The following is a 23,656-nucleotide window of genomic DNA, read 5'->3' on the forward strand; positions in this document are numbered from 1 at the left end:
TACCAACAAATGACAACTGAACTGCAAATGTCATTTGAATAAACTACATGGAGAAATTAACCTTCATCTTAAGATAATCTATAGCATGAATAATATGTAAAACACTGGAAAAAGTACTACATATGTGTGTTTAATAGTTGTAACACATTATAGTTGTGCATACATCATTGAAAGTCTGTCAAAATCTGTTCTAAAATAATTGTTGTGAAACAAAGAGATCTGTGTTGTTTTCACAAATTCTTCACAAAGCAGTGTTTTTGGCTATTTTGGCCTCTTCTGGACATGTTCTGGCAAGTGAATTTTCTGTGTTGCAATCAGGGCGCCATTATGTTTAAACAGCTATTCCAAACTGTTCATTCCCTCTTCAATCAGATTGCTAAATGTTCCCTAGGTTTTTTAGCCATTGTCATTGTTGGTGTAAGCTTTATCTGATCTTTTTATTGTGCAAGTGTATTTATCAGTATTATTTATAGACTCTGTTCCACATGTAGCGCCCTTGTGTCAAGATTTCTTTGTGTTACTGTATTTTTTTTTGTGTGTATAACAAGCTGCTCCAACAAATTGCCCCAAATGGGATGAAAAAAGTTGCATTGTATTACCTGTTACCTTATCATTTTGCCTTTGTCAACCCATTCATTTAGCTTCAAAATATCAGTATAAATAAAGTTGCAAAAATAGGTGAAGAATCTTGGCTTCATTTAATTCCAGTGTGACATACTGTGATGGTGGTGTATCATTTGTGATGTTAAGTGCACTCTACCTTCATTCCACTGTAACCAACAGGACCGGGATCTCCAACGTTGCCCTAAGACATAGAGACAGAAATATAAGATCACACAAATCAAGCTTACATGACAAATCCAAAGAGACATGATGATTGTTTCATCCTTTTGCATGTGTTCATATGATGAGGATGGTGTCGGTGGTGGAAGTCACCTACCACGGCACCAACGTCTCCTTTCTCTCCTGGCATTCCTGGTCTTCCTGTTTCTCCCTGCAGAGAGGCAAATAAAGATGAGACATTATAGACTTCTTGTACATTTGGGTGTCTGGCATATGCTGTTTTGATATTCAATCATCACACCTTAGCGCCAATGTCTCCGTCAGTTCCTTTTCGCCCTCCTGGGGCCTGCAGACAAAACAAGAAAACACACATGGTGAAACAATCGCTCAAAAAACAAAGAGGAATTTGTGGTGTAAGTGTAGTAAGATAATAAATGGCTCACTTACAGTGCAGTCGTAGGAGCAACACTGGGGAGAAAAAAGAAAATAAATGATTATGAAAAAAAGCAGAAAAATCCTATAACTCTATTATGTTTTGCTGTAAAGATTACTGACTATCTTGATCCATCTAAGTTGGAGACACTGCATGACCATATGTTTTTTGGTCTGATTCCAACAGAAATACTTAGATTGGAGTTAACTGTACGTAACATCACCATGACTGACAGCAGGACATGGCACTATGTCCAATATTTAAGATATAATGCTGTAATTTTGTTAGAGAGACAAAAGTAGGAAAGATGGTGAATATCAATGCCATGTCAGCTGGCTTTTATGTGTTCATTTCAGCTTCCTGCCTGACCCCTCCTAGTTTCCTGAGTATAAGAGTGCTTATCAGAGTTTACATGTCAGCAAAGATTAGCCATAACAAGACCTAGCCAGCAACTGTGACAGAACAAGAGACCTAAAATCTAAAAAGAACTACATTTTAGTGAGATTTATTGCACTAAATAACCAATTTATTACGTTCAGCCAGTATTCAATTTGTCTTAATTCAAGCTGCATCAGCAAAACTCATCAGACAATTCTGCTGTTGCAGTTCATTTCAAAACAGAATAATGAATTATTCATCAGTTTAAACAATTCAGGAAGAATGAAGAATATCAAGAGACAAACAAATGAATGCACAAGATATCTTAAAGAGACGTACCGTATCCTTTGTCTCGTTTGTCTGAAAATATGGAAAGAAAACAGATGTTAGTTCAAGATCCAAATGTTTAATTCTGATTATATTAGGGCATATTGTGATTGTTTTGATTGCAATATGATTCGTGTTTGCTGATGATTAAAATTATAATTTTTGCATCATAATTTTCACTCTCACTGAAAAAACAAACTTTTTTTGGTTTTTTTTTACAACTGGAGAACAAGATTTGCAGGTCAGGGTATCTTTGCAGTGCTACAGCATGTATTTCATTGCTGTTTTATCACATTCAACAATCTCGGCTTCTATGATTTGGATATTGTACTTGGCCACAGAGAAGAGACGATGATACGTACAATCATATTAATGATGGTTGTAATGGTTTGTGAGTGGGGAGAGTTGGTATCATCTGCAGCAGTGAAGTTCTGTCTGTAGGTCCGGTCCGTGGCAATGATTGACAGTCTGACTTCCTGTTGAGACACAAAATACAAACATCATCACTTCAGGGATGAAAGCAGCACTTGTATGAGACTGACAGATGAGATAAAAGCTGTGAAGTCTTGTGACATTATTATTTTTTGTTTATTTATCTCCTAGTTTGCCTTTTTGGACAGACACCAATAACCCCTTCAGTGTACAAATGTATATGTAAATACCATATGAAGATATAATGAAAAAGTCTTCAAGCCTGTAAAAGGCTTGGTTTCCAATCTCAAGTATTTCCCTGTTAAACACAAATAAATAAAGCTTATGATAAGTTTTAAAAAGTCTGAGCTCATCTTCTTTGCCAGGACTGTGTGGGTGTGGTTCATTTAGATTTGATTGTCAGTGACCAAACAACTCAACAACTGATTAAAACGTTGCTAAATCCTGATTGGTCCATATGTGACATCACGTTTTTCCAACAGAGCCCCGCCCACATTAAGCCGGTCATAAGAGCACAGAAAATAATATCTAAACATACATAGATACTTAAATATAGAACATTTAGCAGAAAATAATGTGTTCATGTTGGATCTTGTCACCAACATGAAGAGGCTGATTGAGTAAACAGATTTTCAGTGCACTGCAGTGGTTATGAATTTGTTATGCTAATACAAAAGTCTGATTGTGTGTGTATTCTCTTACCGCCTCTTCAGGTGAGATGGCGACAGCAAACACTTTAACCCCGTGTTGCTTGGCTTCATTAGCTGCCTCCTGCACGCCTCCACATGGCTCTTTGTAACCAGTGATAGGGTGGCCGTCAGTCACGACCACAATGTACTTGTTCTCCTGGTAGCGGGAGCCCCTGCATGCAAGCAGACACACAAACACACAGAAATGATATCACTCTTTTTGTGATTTAAGTGTATGCGTGTGTTTGTGCATGTGTGTATTATTGTTACCCAGTGAGCAGCTCAGCGAGGCCCGCCCTGATGGCACAGTCAGTGTATGTGCCTTTGCCGATGTAGTCGATGTTCATGATGTCCTGCTTCAGGGCATCGCGATCAGTTGACAGGTCACTTAGATGTCGTACAATTTTGACTTCGTCACTGTAGTGCAGCGCTCCTGAGTTCCACGTCAGGGTGCGGTCACATCGGTGACGCCTGCAGAAATAGAGGTGTTAATGGGTGGGTCTGTTATTGAATTATTACTATTTTGGTATCATACTGTTGTTTTTATATAATTCTGTAGCTTATCAGTAGTGGTACTTAAATGTACTGAAATCTGACCAATCAAATTTTGGTAGAAAAACATATTTTTTAACCTAAAAATGCTAAACTGAACTAAAAAAATGATTTCCCTTCTTACCTCACATGGGATTCTACATGATGACATGGTTGCATATAAACTCCTGAAGTCAGGTCTATTCAACTGGCAGCCAATGGGCTAAATCTGGCCCTTATCATGATTTATAAATATGGGATAAAGGTATATCATTATCATTATCATTATCATTACCATTAGTCAAATTGAATGAAAAAAACAATAAGCTACTTCTAATCTAGGATTATAAAGTTGCATTGTTTTTTCTTGTACTTTTGAACATGTTTCTTTTCCAACTGTGAAAACTCATAATTCATTATTCTCATAATTGTACAGGTCAGACACTGGAAATGGCCTTAACTTTTTTCAGATCTGTCACTTCTAAACAAATAATTAAGTAAGGCTTGCCCTCTGACCTACATCACTGCTTGTTCACATTTAAAATAACCTGGAAAAAATGGATGGAGTTGCCCTTTAAGTCGAGTGACAGTCAACAAATAGAAAACTATCAAGTCAACACAACTTTAATATGTAATATGTTAAATGCAAGTACAGTTACTCAAGTTGTGCACTTCAACTCACTGCACTTTACTTGAGAATTTAATGTTTTTTGCTACTTTACACTTCTGCTCCACTACATTTCAGGGGCAAATATAATAACTTTATCAGGCAGCTTCAGTTACTAATTGGTCCTCCCTGAGTCCCGCCCCTTTTTGCTGTGTACTTCAGTAACAGTTGAGCAAACTTGGTACCCGAGGGATCAAAGAGGGGGGCTTAGGAAGAGTCAATTACTTTGCAGATTCTGATTTTACATTATTATAGATTAAACTAATCAACAGTAAATACAGTAGTTAAGATAATTTAATAATGATAATATAAGTGTGTCATAATATGACACTGATGGGCCATTCTGCCATCTAGAAATTTTTGATATTCAACCTTTTGCTGATACTGCGCCTGTACTTTTACTTACAGAGCACTTAATGCCAGGCTAAAAAACAGTGTTTCTCTGCCCTGTGTGGTTAAATGTTTCAATCAGTGATGGATGTGGATGGGTCAGAAGTGCGTAGCACTGCACATGTAACCACACCCACCAGTGATGTCACAGTGTCCCAGAGTGCACCTATGCATCACTGCAACAAGGTGAGAAGTTAAACCACCAGAGGAGTTAAGTTACTCTTTCAGTGCAGGACTTTTAATTGTAATGGAGAATCTTTACACTGTGCTATTGCCACTTTTTTTTTTTTAAATTGAGGATCTGAAGGCTTCTTCCATCACTGCAGATGTGTGTGTGTGTGTGTGTGTGTGTGTGTGTGTGTGTGTGTGTGTGTGTGTGTGTCTTACATGTTGTTGAGTTGATCTATGAAGTCAGTGGCGAATCGTTTGATTTGGCCGACATAATAGTCGGGAACTTTCTGTCTGAGAGCGACACTCTCAGATGTATCCAGGACAAAGAAAAGGTCAACCGGACAGTCTGCTCACAAAACAAACAAAACAAACAACAGATGGCGGTCAGCAAAGATCAGTGATGGATGACTAACTGAGCTACTATAAAATGCCCAAATGGCACATTCATAGTGAAATCTATGTCTTTATGGAATCCAGAATGCATTTACAATCAATCACACGTGCATCAGTTGAAGGGATGTCAGCACAGGTTTCACTACTGCTGCTACTGGAGGCCATCATGATGCTGCTTGCAGCACTCTGCTTCTCACTGGGTGTCATGGGGCTGACCTGACCAGAACTATCCATCTTTACACAGGTAGATTTATGACAGATGCAGGCATGTACTGACTGCCTGCACTCACAACCTGACTGTCTCTATAAACACCAGTACTATAACTGTGGCAGGCCTCAGGTGCCCTCACCTGCTTTTACTCCTGTCCTCATTTACCACTTTGGCATCTGCAGCACTGGTAGATCTTAGTCTGCATTACACCCAACTCTTCAGGCCCATTGAGACGGAAATTGGATCAAGCAAGGGCCTGCTCGGGATGGGGTAGCCTACTATCACCCTCTGCCTCTGATCTTACTTTCAGTAATTATTGCATCTGTGCTGCTGATCTGCAAAGCTTCTCAGACTTTGGGAGGAACGTAACCCAAAGACAAGAAACATCTGGAGTAGCTCTCGCAGCCAACATCACCTCAGTATATGACAAACACAAAAAGACTACTTTACATGCAAGATAATGACATAAAAATAAACATCTTCTGGAAATGCACAACATATTTTCAGCAAACTCACCCTCAAACTTGTTTCTTAGGATCTGCGTTTGCGCTCCGGACAGGAAAACGCACAGCAGCGCAAGGAGAACTCCGAGAGTCCCCATGATTTTAACTAAAAAAAAAAAAAAAAAACAACCCTAAAAACTGAAAACTACAACACCCCGATCCCCTGAAAAACAAACACCGAACCACTCCGGCCCCGAGCCCGGTACCTCTAAACCGATTCGGTAAACTTTTGGTGATCCAGCGCTCCGCCGCAGTTTGTCCGAGGCGAGACCCAGAGCGCGCAGAGGAGGACCAGAGCGCACGATAAAGGAGGGAGGGAGGGGGGAGGAGGAAGAAAAAAGTTCACGCGCGTTTCCCTGAGGATGATTAGTTGGAATAAACTGGCACGCGCACCGGCCGAGAGTTTACACAAAATCCCAGATATGCCTGCTTCCTTAAAAGGGTTCTCAGGGACATGGAGACATGGATAAACTGGAATAAACAATAAACTGCTGACTGTGAAGGTGAAGGAAAAGTTTTTTTTTCTTTGCAGAGGAGAGTGTGCATGTAGAAACTAGTCTTGGGATTGAGTTTAATGACTTAAGAACATATGTAATGAGAAACCAGACAAAGCCTTGTAGTTTCACTTTTCACTCATACAGGTAACTGCAGCCAAAACAAACATAATGCTGGTAGAAAATCAAGAAATGCAATGTGCATAGATGCAAACTTTCATCAGAGTTAATGAAAAGCAGCTGACACACATCTTGGACGCATTTTGTTTTTATTCTCTTGAACTGTTAGAGTCTCTCTTTTCTGTGGAAGATGGGGGTGGGTGGAGTTTGAACACATCTGGTTCACTTCGGCGGCCAGACCTGTCCTGAACATAAAATCACTGTAAAAAAATATTTTGTGGAATTCAGTGGAATCAAGTAATTGTTTCTCATTTATTTAACAGTAAATATTTCTTTTTATTTATTCAAGGTAGTGAAAAAATGCACAATTTCTACACAATATCTATTTTTCATAACTTTTCTGAATGTAAAGACTTGAGTCCTTGTAACTTGAAGTCTTTTGACTTGAAATGATGAGTTGAATGAAAGTCTTGTAAAGGGTTCAATCAATGCATTTAAGCTATAAAATGCTTAAAATGTCTAAAAACACTAGACATTTATTATATATTTTGCCGAGTCGTGTTGCTACATTAGCCCAGATGTTTCCAACAATGTTCAAACATACAGATGTCTGTACTTTATTCAAGGTAACAGTGTGTTTTCTGCTAGCTGTGGTTAGCTAAATGCTATAACTTCCAGGAAAACATGAGATACATCAGTGAGTGAGGAAGTAAGTTGGCCTATGTGACTAAATGTAATGTTAATACATTTTTAATATTACATCATCAATGAGAATGATTTCTGTCATGTTAGATAGATTTTTATCAGCTATGGTGAAGGGAAGACATCTCCCATCTCCCACACGTCTTTTGTTACTGTTTTAATGTCAGACCTCCACAGCAGAATTTACATATTATGCATCGAAATTAAGTTTGTGAATAAATATGATCAGCATATTAACAAAGTTAAAACACTCCTGACAGCCTTTTTAATAGTTAAACAATAAATTATACTAATAGAAAAAATATAGGATGAAAACTTGCTGTGTCATTAATACACTTTAAGGTAAGTCATGGTTGTTTGTTTTCACAATAATGAAAACATGGAAACCATGATGAAAGTTAAAATTAATTTCAGTCACTATACCCTTACACTTAAATTTAATAAATCTCTTGGGTGCAGTTTCACATATTTTCTTTGAACCAGTGCTGGAACATAGAAGCTCCAACATCTGCAACACCACTGTGTGAAAGGAAGAACTGACTTTAAAAGCTGAGAAAATGTAAAAAGAAATCAAATGTGTAATACTCATTAGTATGACTTTAATTGTTGCTGGTTCCACTTAATATCTTAACTTTATAGAGCATGTTTCCTCAAGTACAACTGACTTGATATCATGTTTATTTGACTATAAAACTTGTTTTGAATAATTACATTTACTCAACTTCTTTCACATTCTGTCAACTTAAGGCAACATTAAGGCAGCTAGACTCTAACTTTTTAAACTTAAAACAAATAGTTTACTTTTACAGTGATCAGCGGGGGTAGGAGGGGGGAGCTCTTTGCTCCTGTTTTCCTCGGCAGCACACAGGAAGAGACACAGTGCCATCTAGTGCTCCTTGTGGCCAGATCCTGGTCAAGACTTTGGAAAGAGTTTGGGGGTTCAGCCAGTGAGGTACTTCCATGGAAGGAGGCAGAGAGGTGTGGGCGTGGAGTGTTCATTTGGCAAGGTGTTGATGGGGGTGGATGTTGTACGGTTGCTGTGGACGTACAATTGTGTGTATGCGTGTGTGGGACTGTGGGGAAGGTCTGGCCGGGACTCAGAGTTTCCACTGAGATCACTGTTTCAGAGGAAAAAGGTTGTGTGGAGATGCAGGGAGGGAAGGAAAGGAAAGAAGGGAGAAAAGGAGGGATGAGGAGGAGGAGGGGGGACATCTGGTAATGATCTGTATTTATTAGCAAGCTCTCACAGTAAATCTGTTGGATTTCTGGCAGCTGTGGCACAGTGTATAAATCGTAATGCATGCATTTTGAGATGTCTCAATACCAGCCTTCATCAGGAGTACATTACTCCATAAAATTCTTGCAGAATTCATTAGCCAAGCATTTGGAACTGTTTTCAAGTTTTCACAATTACTTGGGCATTGTGTTCAAAAGGAATTTACAGTCCTGAAACTGGCAGGTGGGATTGAGATCACTGAATTATCTCACTGAGAAGTCATTATCGCCCCCCCTGAGGAGACAAACATAAAGCTCCACATGTTGAACAAAATGCAAAAAAGCACACATGCTTCCTAAAGCTGAGAGGTTCTGCACAATGTCTTGGGCGCACACAGCTTGTTGGCAGACAGGACGCAGCAGGAGTTTCCACAGGATCCTGATGTTCACTGGAGAAGATTAGTAGCATTTCTGAGTCAGAGAGAAAGAGGGAATAGTACTGTCTTTTTTACGGTTTGCGGCTTTTAACATCTTGCAACATTTAACCCACCACGACATTCATCTTTGGGATTGATCTCTGTGTGAATGGCAAAGATTTTGGGTTTGTTGGACAGAATATGTTTCAAAAGCTACTATGCATGATATGAAACAAGCATGGAACAAGAGAGAGAGTGAGGGTAAAAAAACAGCTCAACTTCTCCAGTGAAAACATGAAAGTCAGCACAGATGGAAGAGATTAGCCTAATGTGGCTGTTACGATATGACTTAAGACCTCATCTGCATCTGCAACTTAACTTACAAGGTACTGGGAACAGTGGAGGTCCACATTAAACTTCCCTGTGTCTAAACTGATCTTAAGTGGCACCACACAAACATAACAAAAACTTAAGGGATTATCTTCGTCATGGTTTCAACTTCAGATACTGTTAGGCGGCAGTCAAAACATCAGGAAATTGCAGGCTAATCAAGATTCCAAACCACACCAAATAAAGTTAATGACAGGAAAAGGGCCTGTCTAACTTCCGCTGCATTAGTGCCTCATCAATCTCGTCTCCTCAGACAACCTCTGAATACTCTCCAGTTGTACCAGTCTGCAGCAAAGCAGAGAAAACTGGACTGATCGTATTGTTAATTTTGGTACCGATAGTCACCAGTGGCCAGCATTGTCTGGAGAGAAATGGTTAAAGGTCCCCTACTGCCACCTAGTGAAACCTTATCTGACTCTGATAGCAAATGAAACTTCCAATACCGTCCACACTTATTATTACAACTCTTACGGGTGTCTTCCTGTTGAATAAATTCAGTCAACATACACAAGTTTTAACCAAGGTAATTTAATCTGAAATTCACAAAGTTTGCAAACCATAGAAGGGGATATAAAAGGCCTACAGGAATGAAGTTATGTCATGTTGAAATAAACCATGTCATGACTTTAGCTTGCACTCTTACAATATTTGTCTTTCAGCATATTTACAGAGCCAACATTTTCATTTCCATTACTTCTGAGGCCTTTCCAAAAATATATTTTCAACAATATTACAGTTTCTGAACATACATAATCTCGCCTGAATAATACCCAGAGCAACATCCAAACGAATTCATGCAGAAGAAATTGATGCAAGAAAAAAATGCTCAAGGGACAGCTTAAGAAAAAAGGGGGAAAAAACAGACCATTTACTTGTGCTGATGTTAGAGGAATGGTTCCACATGCTGTGAAATGTGCTTAACTTTCTTGCTGATAATTAAATAAAAAGATTGATACCATTCTCACATCTCCTTCCATATGAAGCTACAGCCAACAACCAATTAGCTTAGCATAAAGACTGGACACATGGAAACAGCAAGCCTGACTCTGTTCAAAGCAAGGTGCAAATTTAATTGTTTTGTCCATCATCCAAATGGCTAGTGAATCTTACCAGGCACTTAATAGATTACTGTCTTTTTTTTTTTTTTTTTGGCTGGTGAATGAAGCAAATCTACCAGCGACTTGCATATTTTACCAGCATTTGCTGGAGTTAATTTTGTGGCCTGTTTCAAAGACCACCTAATAGCACCTCTCAAGTTAAATAATTAACACTTCATATCTTGTTTGTTTAATCTACACAAACGCAAAAACAAAGCTGATTTTTGATACTTTTGGATAGAGCCAGGCTACCTGCCATTCCCCTCCCCTTGACAGTCTTTGTGCCAAGCTTAACATTTATGCGTTCAAGCAAACTTATTAACAGAAATTACAGTGGAATCAATCTTCTCACCTAATTACTGGCAGAGAGACTAAGTCAGTTCAAAAAAGGTCAAACTATTCCTCTAAATGTTCAAATCGTCTGTGAGAACTGGCTAATGTGACTACATTTACTTTACAGTGAAGAGGAAATTGAACTTTTCACCTCAATTTCAACAGCAACTGTACACCATCATTTTATATTCCTTCATGTATTGCTTGGTTTAGGTGGTGCATTGCAGTTTTAGAAGCCTGCCAAAACTGCCAACTGCAGTGTCTCAATATGTGTGTAAAATGGTAGCTGAGATTCTGCTCTGGGTTGAACTTGAAATATGACTCAGTTCATGTTGGAGTGGCTCTTGAGGTGCCTCCTCAGGTGGTTCAAACAGGTGTATGTCTTGGGACAGATTTGGCAGTGGTACGGTCTCACCCCTGAGTGGTTCAGCATGTGCTGCTTCAGCACACTTCCATCCGAGAAGGCTTTCCCGCACTGAGAGCACACGTATGGCCGCTCTCCTGTGTGCACACGCATGTGAACTGTCACTTTGTGTGCCATTGTAAAACCTTTGCCGCACACCGTGCACTTGAATGGCCTTTCTCCTGTGTGGGTGAGCCTGTGGGTGCGCATTGCACCCATCTGGGAAAAAGCCTTGCCACAGTCTGGGCAGACATGCGGCTTCTCGCCAGTGTGAACCCTGGTGTGACTCCTCAGTCCTCCTGCTGTGGAGAAACACTGTGAACAGTGAGTGCACTGATATGGTCGCTCTCCAGTGTGAGTGCGCATGTGCTGCTTCAAATCGTAGCGGTTTCTGAAGCCGCGGCCGCACACGAGGCAGCTTTCTGGTCGGTCATCGTTGTGGCGCAGTTCATGGTTGGCGAGGCATTTTTCAGACAGGAAACACTTGCCACATTCCTGACACTGGTAGGGTTTCTCGTGATCAACCCTCTGATGGTACTTCAGCTCGCTGATGCCAGGGAAAGTCTCATCGCAGTATCTGCACCGGAAGCGATGGTTGGGGCTGTAGGGAAGCTGGTGTTCACTCATCTGATGGTTCCTCAGCAGGTGGGCCATCTTGAACGTCTTACCACAATGAGAACACTCGTACTTTGTCAGCAGCTGGACACACTGATGTCTGGCCCGCTCGTGTAGAGACCTGAAGAGACACCCACACTTGGTGCAAATGTGGGCAGCATTTTTACACTTCCTCTTCCTGTGGCCAGACAGGTGAGCTTCTGTGCGGAAGGCTTTGCCACACTGAGAGCATTTGTAAGGCTTTGTTGCGGTGTGGAATCTCTGGTGTTCAAGAAATTCAAAACGATACTTAAAGCTCCTTCCACACAGTGGACAGTTATGTGTGACTCGTCCTCGTGGGTAGACCGTTTTGACAGATGTCTTCCTGGAGGACAAAGTTGTTGAAGAAGTCCGATGAGTGGAGCCACTCTTCCTATGTTTACCTCCACTCATTAATTTGGCAGTCTCCATTTCACCGACCTCTTCATGCCGTTGTTGATGTTTGACCAGACACTTGGAGGAGATGAAGCTCTTTCCACACTGCTTACACTGGTAAGGCTTATCATGATCAACCTGCTGATGATACTTCAGGTCACCGATTCCCGAAAAACCTACGCCACAGTGACTGCACTTGAAAAGGCGGCTTTGAACGTGAGTTAGGAGGTGTTCCTTTAAGCTGCTAGACTTTTGAAAACTCTTTCCGCAGTGTCCGCAATCATAGTTACGGCCCCGTTTTGGGCAGTGGTGTCTGAATTTGTCCAGTGAAGTTGGAAAACTGTTCCCACATTTAATGCACAGATATGCAGCGTTTTTGCATTTGCGTAGCCTGTGACCGGCCAGCAGGGTGGCTGTTCTGAAAGCCCTTCCACACTCAGAGCAGTTGTAAGGCTGCAGCCCACTGTGGACTCTCTGGTGCTCGACAAGGACAGAGTGATGCTTGAAGCATTTGTCACACTCAGGGCATTTATGCATCCCTGACTGCTGCCTCCTGCGGGGAGATGATGAGATATCAGTCCTTTTTGGTGACTCAGGAAAGTCGGTTGATGTGGAAGGGTTTGTGGACAGTTCTTCATCGAACATGACAATCTGAGGAACGTCATTATTTTCATCATCACAAGCACTCGGGTGGGAAGCGATGGCCACTTCCAGCGATGGAGGGAGACACAGGGAGGGGATGAGAAGATCATCTGACTGAAATGGAGCTGCAGAGGAAATATAAGGAGAAAATAAAAAGTGTTAATTCTCCCTCTACTTCAACTAACACAGGGTACTCTTTCCTAGAGCTCATTTTCCAGGACATTTTGGGATGATCCATCTGGTATGAAACACAAGGATTGTGCAATAGATGATATGTTCCTCTCCATGGGAGCCTGATTTATATTTAAACACTGTCACTCACTCCTCTATCTAGAGGACAAGTGTTAGAGAAACATTTCAGTAAACAGGCAAAAACCCCTTTTACTTATTAAATTGAAAGTATTTTCATTGTTTCTGCAACATAACCAAGAGCAAGCAACTCAAAATTGTAAAGTACCATTTGAATGCTAATGATCCTGAACAATATTATCCTTTTTAGAGGGGTCTGGTAGATAGCCTACTTGGATAGTTTATTCTCAGCTAAAGAAAATTAGGAGTGTTGAAATAATTTTTCAGAACAACACATGATTTTCCAGAACATTTAACATCTTCCCCTCATTTTCAATGTGTTTTTCATGAATGGAAAAACTGTGTTCCAGGACATATGGGAACCCTGTAATACATTATGTGTTACTTAGTTTATAGTACATGTAAATTGTGTACATACCAACGGTGCTCTTAGCCAATTTCCCATGGCACTGTTTGCTTTGGAGAAGAAATTTAAGGTCGTCCCCATTTGAGACACACTGCATGTACTCCTCTAGGACAGAGGGGGCAGCACTGATCCAGGATGCTGTCTACATGAGAGAGGCACAAAAAAGAGACAATATGAATTTCAAATTGAAAATGGTCCTATTTATTTACTTAATTTTCTAATCTCTTATAATCATAAATCCTCTTTGCACCTGTTTGAAATCTGGTATTGGCAGCAGTTCCTCCAGTCTGGTGAAGAATTCACAAACCAGAGTCTCCAGTGCTGTGTCAAAGTCAGGGCCATATTCCACTGGAAACACATTCTGCCAGATGAAAAAAAAAAACAACCAGACAGCTTAGGCACATTATAGCATCATGCTTTCTAGTCAGACATTATTTTCTTACAATTTTTTGGGTGAAATTGTGATAAAGAAACGAAATTAGAACATTTGAATTTGGGAAGATACAGTGATTTTCTCAGACCTGAACTCCAGAGTAGTGACTAGGGTGAAATGACTAAACTAAAATCAGGGAGGGGAGTCAATTGGTTTTAGTGTTTTTAATACACTAAAGAAACCTTGTGGAGGTTTCTGAAATCAGAATATGATGTTTTCATAAACATATTTTAAAAGAGGAAGAACATATATGATACTTTTATTTCTTTTTATATACTCTTCAAATGTTTTGCATGTTTTGTAAGTAGTGCTGGAATGGTACAAGTAAAAGTCCTGCACTGAAAATGTCATTTAAGTAAAGATACATAAGTACTGGCATCAAAATGGACTAAAAGGTTAAGATTTATGGGGATTTATTGGTAGAATATGTCAGAGATGTATGTGTCTATTACTGTAATCCTTGAAAATTTGGATCACTGTTTTCCTTTTCTTAGAATAATCCATCTATATCTACATAGGGTGTGGGTCATTTTCCATGGAAGCCACCATGTTCCTACAGTAGCAAAAAATGGAAAACCAAACACTGGCTCTAGCCTTCTATGTTGTGTGTGAGTTTTGTGGCCACCTTAGTTTCTCCCACATGCTTGGATCCAATTGTTTCCTAAAGAAGACGGGTTTTCAGGTATGTTTACTGCACCACCTACATTACATGTAATATTACTTTTACCTTAAGGAAATGCTCTCTGCCATCAGTGTCTTCAATGAGGCCTTGCACCAGCTTCATAAAGTTTGCCTCTGGAGCTTCAATTACAGGATCATTTGTCTGGGTGACAAAAAACAACATACCAGAGTTAAGTGATTTCAGAAAAACAAAATATGGTATGAATATGAAGAAAATATAAAAGAACTAATTTGGGCTGCAACTAATGAGTATTTTCATCATTGATTAAACTTCTGATTATTCTCTTGTTCAATCAAAAATATCTGTCCAAAAAGTGAGTACATAACAATCTCCTAGAGCCAGATGAGATGTCTTCAAATCATTTGTTTTGTCTGATAAAAAACTCAATGATATCCAATTTACTATCGTATCAAAAATCCTGACATTTGAAAAGTTGGAACCTGTTAATGTATTGGAAATTTTTTAGAATTATCAAGCAGTTGCAGATTCATTTTCTGTTGATTGATTAAAGGATGAGTTGACAAACATTTCAGTTCTACAGCCAATGAATATACACTCACCTCCTCAATGCAAGAAGATCGGATTCGGTTGAGGTGGGTCTCAACAGCCTTGAGATCCTCAGGATGTTCAGAGCGCAACAGTTCAAGAGTTGTCTAAAGGAAATTTAATTCATTCATTTAATATTCCCATTAATCTTCTTGAGTTTCTTATTCAAATAGACTTAATACATGGTGGATCTACATTACAAAACACTTACCCTTGCTCTCAGGCCCAGCGAGAGCAGTCTCCCTTCTCTTTTACTCATCAGCTCAGGCACAGCATCTGTTACCATTGACACAAACTCCTCTAGTTTCCCATAGTGCTTTATGTTCCGCTGGCGTACCACTTCCCACATCACTGCTGACATCAGCCGAAGTGGTGGGACCAGCAGTGCCAGTGAGGACAGAGGGACACTGAATTCTGCAAAGAAAAATTGGGTTGAGTCAAACAAACTCAAATGCAAGATGGGAACCTTGAGTTGCCCTCAGTTCAATTAGAATATTACAAATGTAGACAGATTTTTTTTAAGTCGCACTGTATGATGCACTTATTCAATGTATTACTTACAGTAGGCGGTCGGCATGCCCCCAGTTAGAAGAAGCAGATAGGAGAACCTTTGTAGGAAGGTAAGCAATGTACTGCTGTGGACAGGGTCAGCAGCAAAGCTTAAGTGAGTGGCAAGTGGCTAAAATACGTCTTGTTGCCGATCCTGTCACCTGCAGTACATTACTTAGCTTCTTTTCGTACTGGTACTCCTCTCTGCTTCTTCAGACTGGGGGTGTAAGGATGGCCATGTACAGTAGGAAATACACTGACTATTGATAGGTACTTCCCTTTAAATATTTTAAATCCAGTGAGGAAGATGTTGAGTTGTTTGAAGGATTGAATAGGTTATTTGGAAATAGTCACTCATGCAAGGTCTTTCACAAATATTTTACATATAATTTTAGGAAGAAAAGGAATTGAGTGCAGTGCTAATGAGAGAAATTAAGAGTCCAGATGATATTGGTCTGATATGGGTCTATGCACCAGTATGAATTTTTTTAAAGAACATATAATGCAGAAAACATTATCAGAACAACCACACAACTAAACAACTGGTGTAAATGCTGAGAAGCTACACTTTTTGTTCACAACCTGCCCTCAACTGACTGACAGTTTTAAGATATTCAGCTGATATGTATATATATATATATATATATTATTCAATTTTTACTTTCTCAGTATTTATTTCTACAAATAGTTGACAATGTATATGTAAACATCCTATACTGGTCGAGCTCTAGTGGAAATGTTTTTCCCTTTCAGTACAGCAGCTCACTTTAAAGTCAGTGCAGCCACTGAAGTCATCACGGTGTGTTCACTTTCCTCCAGTATCCAGCCCAATGTTGCACTACAGTGAGAAATACTGCTCTGTAGGGTACAGTTATCTAGGCTAGGTTGTGTACATATTTCTAATCACCAAAAACTCATTGCATGTTTAACTTGTAGCTGTCAACAGTACGATAGTCCTCAAATGCTAAAGCAAACACATTCAGTGTTTTTACATTGCGCGAAATAGGAAAAAGGGAGCGTTACAGTAAGTAACGTTACGTTAACCAGTTTAATAGTGGAGCGTTTACGCTTGCAAACAGCTACCTGTTAGCCAAAATTAGTCACTTTATTTCACATGGAGCTGGGTCTTAGTAAGACCCAACTTCTGCATTACCTTTGATAAATGAAAAATAACATCTCCGACCGTATAAAAACGTTATTAAACACGAGGTATCGTTATTGTTTGTGCCCAATGCAAAGGCTTAGCTAACAGATACAAGGCCGCTGATGTTGCCTGGTAAAACCGGCTTATTATCGGGGAAAACAATTCTTGTTCCAGGGATTAGTCGAGGCCTGTTGAGCCTTGGCTAATCCTTCGCTTTAGCTATCCAGCTACCCACACGACAAGCGAAAATTACACAGTTTTGCAAAGCTTCGCAAGCTAATACATACCCATGTCGTTCATTGTGGAATTCTTTAATAACGATGTAAAGAATAATCATTACAGTGGGGTATCTTTCATACTTTCGGTTAGCGCACTGGCTAACCGTATACGGGGCCTCAGGCGCCAACTTCTTCCTGAAACACGTTGTTCATTCTGAGGAGCGTTGGTTGGCCCAGTCACTGTCAGGTTGTGACAGGGACGTTCGTTTTGCTTTACAGGGCTGCCCGGTTATGGCGATTCACATACACTTGACTGTCACAACGAGATGCACCGCTCCTCCGGACAACCCAGTTACTAAATCTTAAAAGCAACGTTTAAACTTGATATACTGTATTTTTTTCTTATACGGCCCTCGCTTAATCTCAGTCTTAAGCGAGTAAATAAATATTTGTAGAAAAGTATATTTGAAAATACCTGTAACTGATTTATGAGTATAATTTTTGCTTTGAATAAAGTCTTGAAAATAACTAAGGATTACAAGGAGCTCTAGTTTTTTTTTTTACTTTTCGTTGTCAAATTTGCTTCTTTATGGCAGAGAATTAGGGCCACAATAAGTGAAAAAGATGAGTGGAGGAAAATTATTTTGAAATGTAAATTTCAAGAATAAAGTCTAAATGTCAAGAATAAAGTTGAACTTTAAGTACTGGCGCCAGAAAAAAGAAGATTTTGACATTTGACCATTTCGACTTAATTTTTTAAATATTTCATTATCGCTATTTCAACTTTATTTTCAAAATCCAAATATAAAAGTCTTTCCCTTCTGATTTATTTTTTCTTATGCCTGATACTGAAAGTTTGACTTCATTCTCAAAATGCAAAATAAGAAAAAAAAAGTTTCTCCTCATGTTTTACCCTTGCGCCTGGCCCTAACAGTCTTCCATACACACTGTTGAGAGAAAACAAACATTGAATATTTATATTGTACAAGATGTAAGCTGCAGGATGTTAAATGTGGGATTCAAGTACTGATTCTGCTGTTGCTGTCAGGAACAAACAGATACAACAAATGGATTACTTCCATAGCCTAGTTGGTATTTATTTGTTGTATGTTTTCTTAGAGGCCCTTCTAACAAATGTTTTATGACTTCAGAAAACAAAAGTAACACACTTAAATGACAGGCCCAAATGCTGCACTTAAATAATTTTATAGAATACAATCAGATCTCTATCTCACAATGCAGGACAAAGAATCAGTCTGGAAAAACAACTTTTGCAAAATAGTCCTTTACAGAGAGGGTGAGAAGTGTGAAACCTAGTACACAGTGCAGAAAGGCAACACCACAATCAGTATAGGCTAGTTACACAAACACAATATTCATTTGAAAAAATGCCATATAGTAATCAATAGATTTAGACAGACTGGTTTCGCACCACAGTGTGAGTTTTTAGGTGTCTCTTCAGATGATTGTGGCATGTGTAAGTCTTAACACACAGCTGACAAGCGAAGGGTCGAACCCCTGTGTGGTTCATGGTGTGTTTTTTCAGTTCAGCTCCACGCGAAAAACCCTTCCCACATTCAGAGCAGACGTAAGGCCGCTCCCCTGTGTGAACGCGCATGTGAAGCGTCAGTTTGCTCGCCATGGTGAATCCTCTCCCACATACTGTGCACTTGTATGGCTTTTCTCCTGTGTGGGTGCGTCGGTGTATCTGCAGCTCGCCTGCTGAAACAAAAGCCTTGCCGCAGTCAGAGCACAGGTACGGTTTCTCTCCGGTGTGGATCCTTATGTGTATGTTCAGGTTTCCTGACACCGAGAAGCGCTTCCCGCAGTACGTGCACTGGAATGGCCTCTCACCTGTGTGGCTGCGCATGTGAAGATTTAGGTCGTGTTTGTTCTTGAACGCTTTGCCGCAGCGCGCACAAATCTGTGTTTTCTTTTGCTTGTGACGTAGCTCATGTGCCATCAGACAGGAAACGGAGCTGAAGAACTTCCCACACTGCACACACTGATTGGACAGCTCTGGAGGATGAACCTTCTGGTGGGTTCTCAGTTCACTCATGGTGGAGTACACTTCCCCACACTGTCTGCACGTGAAGATGCGATTCTGGGTGTGAGTTTGTTCATGCTTACTCAGCAAGTACATTTTCTTGAAGCTTTTTCCACACTGAGAACAGTCAAAGTTTTGGACAATACGTCCACACCTGTGTCTAAACCTCTCCTGTATAGTTTGAAAGATACTCCCACATTTGATGCAAACATAAGCTGCTTTTACGCACTGCGTCCTCCTGTGAGTTGACAGGTCGGAGGTCCTCCGAAATGCCTTTCCGCACTGAGTGCACTTGTAAGGGTTTTCTCCAGTGTGCACCCTCTGGTGCTCCAGGAGTTCATAGCGGTAAATGTAGCACTTTCCACAGTGAGTGCATTTGTGTGCAATTCTCCGCCGTGGAGGGCCAAGCATGGGGCTGGGTGATACAGGACTCTGAGTAGATGTAGAGGGAGCTCGACAGGTGGCTGAAGCTCCGTCGTTGTTCTCCCCCACGATGTGAACATCAGGAGTGCCGTCACTGCCCGTCCCTCCTGCTGTTGGCTGTGCAGCGTTGCAGTTTGTTTCCTCCTCAGATGGCCAGCCTGCATCCTGTGTCCCCTCATCTGCTCCTGCCTCCGGAGGAGAAATCCCCTCAGACTCTTTTTGGTTTTCAAATGTTTGTGCATTAGATTCCACATCTTTGTTGTTGGATCCTTGTGGTGAAGAAGGGAGAGATAATGATGAGAAGAGCCGCTGCTCTGAGGGAGATGATGCTGTTTGAAAAAAAAAAAAGTGAGGGAATCATTAAATTAGATTTCATCCAGTGAATGGTGATTCTTTTCAGAGTGGTTGGATTGGGGCCACAATAATCATTGTCAAAATCTAAACCATTTGATTATTGAAATAATCTATTTTTTCAATTAACTGATAAACCATTTTGTCTATAAATGTCAGGGCAGAATATATGCATGCAAGCAGTGTTTCCCTTGTTGTTTTTATTATGAAGGATTCAATTTATTTATTAACACTTTTTTCATTTGCAATGTCAATGTATCCCTACAGGTTCATTTACAATTGTAACTGTAATACTTGGAAATGTACTTTTTCAGAATGCAGTTTAGACTTTGGGGCTTTAAATGATACTTCACCCCAAAATCGGAGTGCTGTTTAACTGCATTATACTGGAGAGAATTCAGATGTCTCTAAGGTCAATATCTCTAACACTCTGCAACTCGCACCAAAAAAATCTGGATGGATAAATAGCACTACAGTCCAGGGGGAAATATGAATTTCTGATTTGGGGTGAACTGTCCCTTTAAGCTTTCACTTCTTTTTCTCCACAGAATTTTCCAATTTAATGTAAGCATTTTACAGCACATTTATGATTGTTACTATACAGAGAGTTTTACTTTTCTAGGTCTATGAAGGATATTGCAGTGTGCCATAGAGCTAATTGTTATTCATGTTTTCCTACTGAATGTGGGGAATGTGATTGGTTACAGCCACTCCCTATTTAAGATGCCTTCTCATTGTCATAAACTGTTGACCTAGTGACATTACAAATAATTACATTACAAATAAATGTATTATTGCAAGTTAGAAGGTGTGCAGGAGTTTACTTGCAACTTTTAGTATATAAATGTCAGATAGAAGCAAAAAATGTCAATCACAAAATTTGCAATTGTTCATAATACCTAAAGATATCAATTTCCAGTGATTTATATATGAAAAAAAGAAAAACTGAAACTCCTCATATTTGACAATCTGGAATCAGCAAATGTTTGGTCTTTTTGTTTGACAAATTACCATTCACCACCAATCACCATTAAAAGACTTTTTGTTTCAGCACTAATATGCACATAGAAAATCTGGCTGGCATCACAGGCAGACAAACTTACCACTGGTATCCATCTGGACCATTTTATCACGGTGGCCCTTGATTCTGAGCAGTTTTTTGAGGTCATCTGCTTTGGATACACACTGCATGTAGTCTTCTACCATAGGGGAAGTATCACTGATCCACACTGCGGTCTTTATCAAACAAACACATTATTTTGATGGACAGGAATCAGGCATTCAGTCTAAGGAAATGCATAATAAACTGCAATTTTTATGGCACACGTTGTTCTCCTCACCTGCTTAAAGTCAGGTATGGGAAGTAACTTTTCCAGTCTTGTGAAAAACTCACAAACGAGTGTCTCCAGAGATGTGTCAAAGTCAGGTCCATACTCCACAGGGAACACATTCTGTGATGTAGAAAAAGTCCACCCAAAGCATGGATGCAAAACCTTGTGTTACTACATCATCTAACAATCAAACAGCTCCTTTTCACATGAAAAGCAGAAACACACCTTGAGGAAGTTCTCTCTCCTTTTTGGGTCCTCGAGGAGCCTTTGAACAAGCCTGACAAAGTTGGCCTCAAGAGCTTCATTTCCAGGATGAACCTGTCAGGTTAAATATATACATCTTAAAATAAGCAGAACACTTCTTTGACAAATTTTAATGTCCCTGATTGAAAAAAGTCACACACCTGGTTTGCGCTAGAGGGCAGGAGGCTGTTCAAGTGTGCTTGAACACCTGCGAGATCCTCCGACTGTTCCGAATTTAACATCTGCAACATCATCTGGAAAAACCATTGAGCAAAAGTAAACAATAAGAGATAAAACTCAAGAATCCCACTGTGAAGCTACAAACAACAAAGTAAAGAAATGCAAACAATAAAATTCAACTTATAGTACAGCCAACAGCAACAAAAAACAGGTTATTACTTTTCAAAGCTAATGTCTGCTGAAAATGGAGCAGTATGCTGATGGTGTATCTCCCACCTTTGCTCTCAAGCCCACAGTGAGCAGCTGTATTTGTCGGTCTGTAAAGATGCCGGGGATGGCTTCATTTACAAGGGACACAAACTCCTCCACTTTCCCATAATGCTCGATGCTCCTCAGGCGGACCACCTTCCACATCATAGCCGACATCACCCGCAGAGGTGGAACCAGGAGCCTCAGCGAGGACAGGGGCAGGGGACCCTCTGCAGGGTGGAGGAGGTGACTGTAACATTAGTACTCCTGCGAAGAATACTGCATTGTTTATCTATCTAACATGTATCTTTATTTGGTTTGGTAAAATTTCTGATTTACAGACTGAACCTGATGCAGTCAGTGATTGCATTGTTTGCTAATTCTAAAGCTTTTCTTGCACTGCCACATCCTGTACAGCAGATCATTATGTTTGGTAGGTCAGTAGCACAGGGGATAATTGTTAAAGATCCCCTCCAGTGAAGTTTTAACCTTGGTAACATGTCCATGTGGTGTTTTCATGTGTTACAAGACATATCAGGAGCGAAATAAGCAGTAAACACCATGTCCGAGTGGAACTAGTGTGAGTTACACATCTTGACAGGCTTTGTAGCAACACACATGGTTTTCATAAAACATTTGAGAGTACCTGAAGCCCAATTATTAGACATATTAATTCACCACATATTGTTAGCTGAAGACCCACTGTGATATCCAGCTGTATTATTCCTTGTCATATGTTTCATATATATATCTATATATGTTTTACTGATAGGCTGATATAAGATGAACCATTGCTGCATTTATCCCTGCTTAGTCTGGCTTTCTGTGGTGGTTTTGACTTGACTTTTGTCGTAGTTTAGAACATGGGTATGTTTGTATAAGTTTTCATTTGCGTTTTTGTCGGTGTGATAAACATTAAATCTATATTTATTTATAAGACTTTAGTATGTAACAGTTTTCTTAGCTAACTGATTTGTTTAATACTTTAAATGCTGCATTCTGGACTTGGTGTCTCTTGAACAGGAGACTTAAACATCATAAAGTTCTCGAACAAGTGGGGAAACTTACTTGTGTTGGTTATGTCCAAGACTAAATAAATGTATTATAACCTGCAAAACCTTCTCCCCTAGCGTTATATCTAGCCAACCAATACACCTCCAGGCAGGAATGATTGTTTGTTAGCTATTTTATAAGTCAAAGCAAAGAAGTTGCTGTTAGCAGGCAAGCTAACAACATCAAAACAAACCGACACAACGACAGCAAAATACAAAACTTTACCCATTTTTATCCCCCGAAGAGCTCTGACAGATAAGCTGAAACAGAGGAAAGTTTACTAAATAAACTGTTCTTCCTCTTGCAGTGACTCAGTTGTGAAAGTCAGCTTCTAATCCAACCAACACCTCGCTGCTGTGCTGAACAACACTTCCTGAAACCTTCTTCTTCGTGTCGTGTATTTCGGTCGACATACTGGAGCTTTGTCGCCTCCCAGCGTCTGCTACAAACTGCTCACTGATACAGCTAATCTTTCTGGTAGTTTAGTGTCTCTGTTGTTTCGTGTTTTGTTGTGGTACTTTTGCAGCTCCTGTCATTTTGAGTCCGTTTGCGGTTCGTTTGTATCACATTCAGTCATTTTGTGTCTCTTTAGAGTAGTTTTCTGTCTCTTGTTTTTTTATGCTTCTTTGTGGTACTTCTATTTACTTATAGCCATTTTGTGTCTCTTTTTCTTTTCTTTTCTTCTTTGACTTTTCACAAATAAATGTTAACAGTTCGATTAGGGGCCTGTTCAGTAATCCATC

The 23,656-nt window shown here is 39.9% G+C and overlaps 3 protein-coding genes across 3 annotated transcripts in view; all 3 read right to left on the reverse strand.

Moving 5' to 3' along the window:
• Positions 1 to 6,205, reverse strand: part of col6a1 (collagen, type VI, alpha 1) — a 32,770-nt gene extending 26,565 nt beyond the window's left edge. Inside the window, exons 1-10 of the mRNA XM_084731795.1 lie at positions 5,922 to 6,205; positions 5,018 to 5,147; positions 3,313 to 3,513; positions 3,056 to 3,215; positions 2,284 to 2,397; positions 1,934 to 1,954; positions 1,231 to 1,251; positions 1,085 to 1,129; positions 941 to 994; positions 761 to 805 (exon numbers count right to left, since the gene is read on the reverse strand). Coding sequence (XP_084587921.1) covers positions 761 to 805; positions 941 to 994; positions 1,085 to 1,129; positions 1,231 to 1,251; positions 1,934 to 1,954; positions 2,284 to 2,397; positions 3,056 to 3,215; positions 3,313 to 3,513; positions 5,018 to 5,147; positions 5,922 to 6,006 — 876 coding nt within the window. The 5' untranslated portion in view covers positions 6,007 to 6,205. The remainder of the gene's footprint in view (positions 1 to 760; positions 806 to 940; positions 995 to 1,084; positions 1,130 to 1,230; positions 1,252 to 1,933; positions 1,955 to 2,283; positions 2,398 to 3,055; positions 3,216 to 3,312; positions 3,514 to 5,017; positions 5,148 to 5,921) is intronic.
• A 4,344-nt stretch (positions 6,206 to 10,549) lies between these two features.
• On the reverse strand, positions 10,550 to 17,398 carry LOC146318196 (uncharacterized). Its single transcript, XM_084732766.1, has 7 exons — positions 17,106 to 17,398; positions 15,337 to 15,539; positions 15,140 to 15,232; positions 14,625 to 14,720; positions 13,715 to 13,825; positions 13,477 to 13,606; positions 10,550 to 12,874 (listed from the first exon to the last, which is right to left on the reverse strand). The coding sequence occupies exons 1-7, from the start codon at positions 17,116 to 17,118 to the stop codon at positions 10,998 to 11,000; spliced, it is 2,523 nt and encodes an 840-aa protein (XP_084588892.1). The 5' UTR covers positions 17,119 to 17,398; the 3' UTR covers positions 10,550 to 10,997.
• Positions 17,399 to 18,108: 710 nt separating this feature from the next.
• On the reverse strand, positions 18,109 to 23,297 carry LOC146318197 (uncharacterized). The gene is made up of 7 exons (XM_084733098.1): positions 23,139 to 23,297; positions 21,888 to 22,090; positions 21,593 to 21,685; positions 21,414 to 21,506; positions 21,198 to 21,308; positions 20,961 to 21,093; positions 18,109 to 19,835 (listed from the first exon to the last, which is right to left on the reverse strand). The coding sequence occupies exons 1-7, from the start codon at positions 23,140 to 23,142 to the stop codon at positions 18,448 to 18,450; spliced, it is 2,025 nt and encodes a 674-aa protein (XP_084589224.1). The 5' UTR covers positions 23,143 to 23,297; the 3' UTR covers positions 18,109 to 18,447.
• Between the last annotated feature and the right edge of the window lie 359 nt (positions 23,298 to 23,656).

This window comes from Lutjanus erythropterus, chromosome 12 (genome assembly GCF_056507025.1).
Source record: "Lutjanus erythropterus isolate fLutEry1 chromosome 12, fLutEry1.hap2, whole genome shotgun sequence".
Classification (NCBI taxonomy): domain Eukaryota; kingdom Metazoa; phylum Chordata; class Actinopteri; order Lutjaniformes; family Lutjanidae; genus Lutjanus; species Lutjanus erythropterus.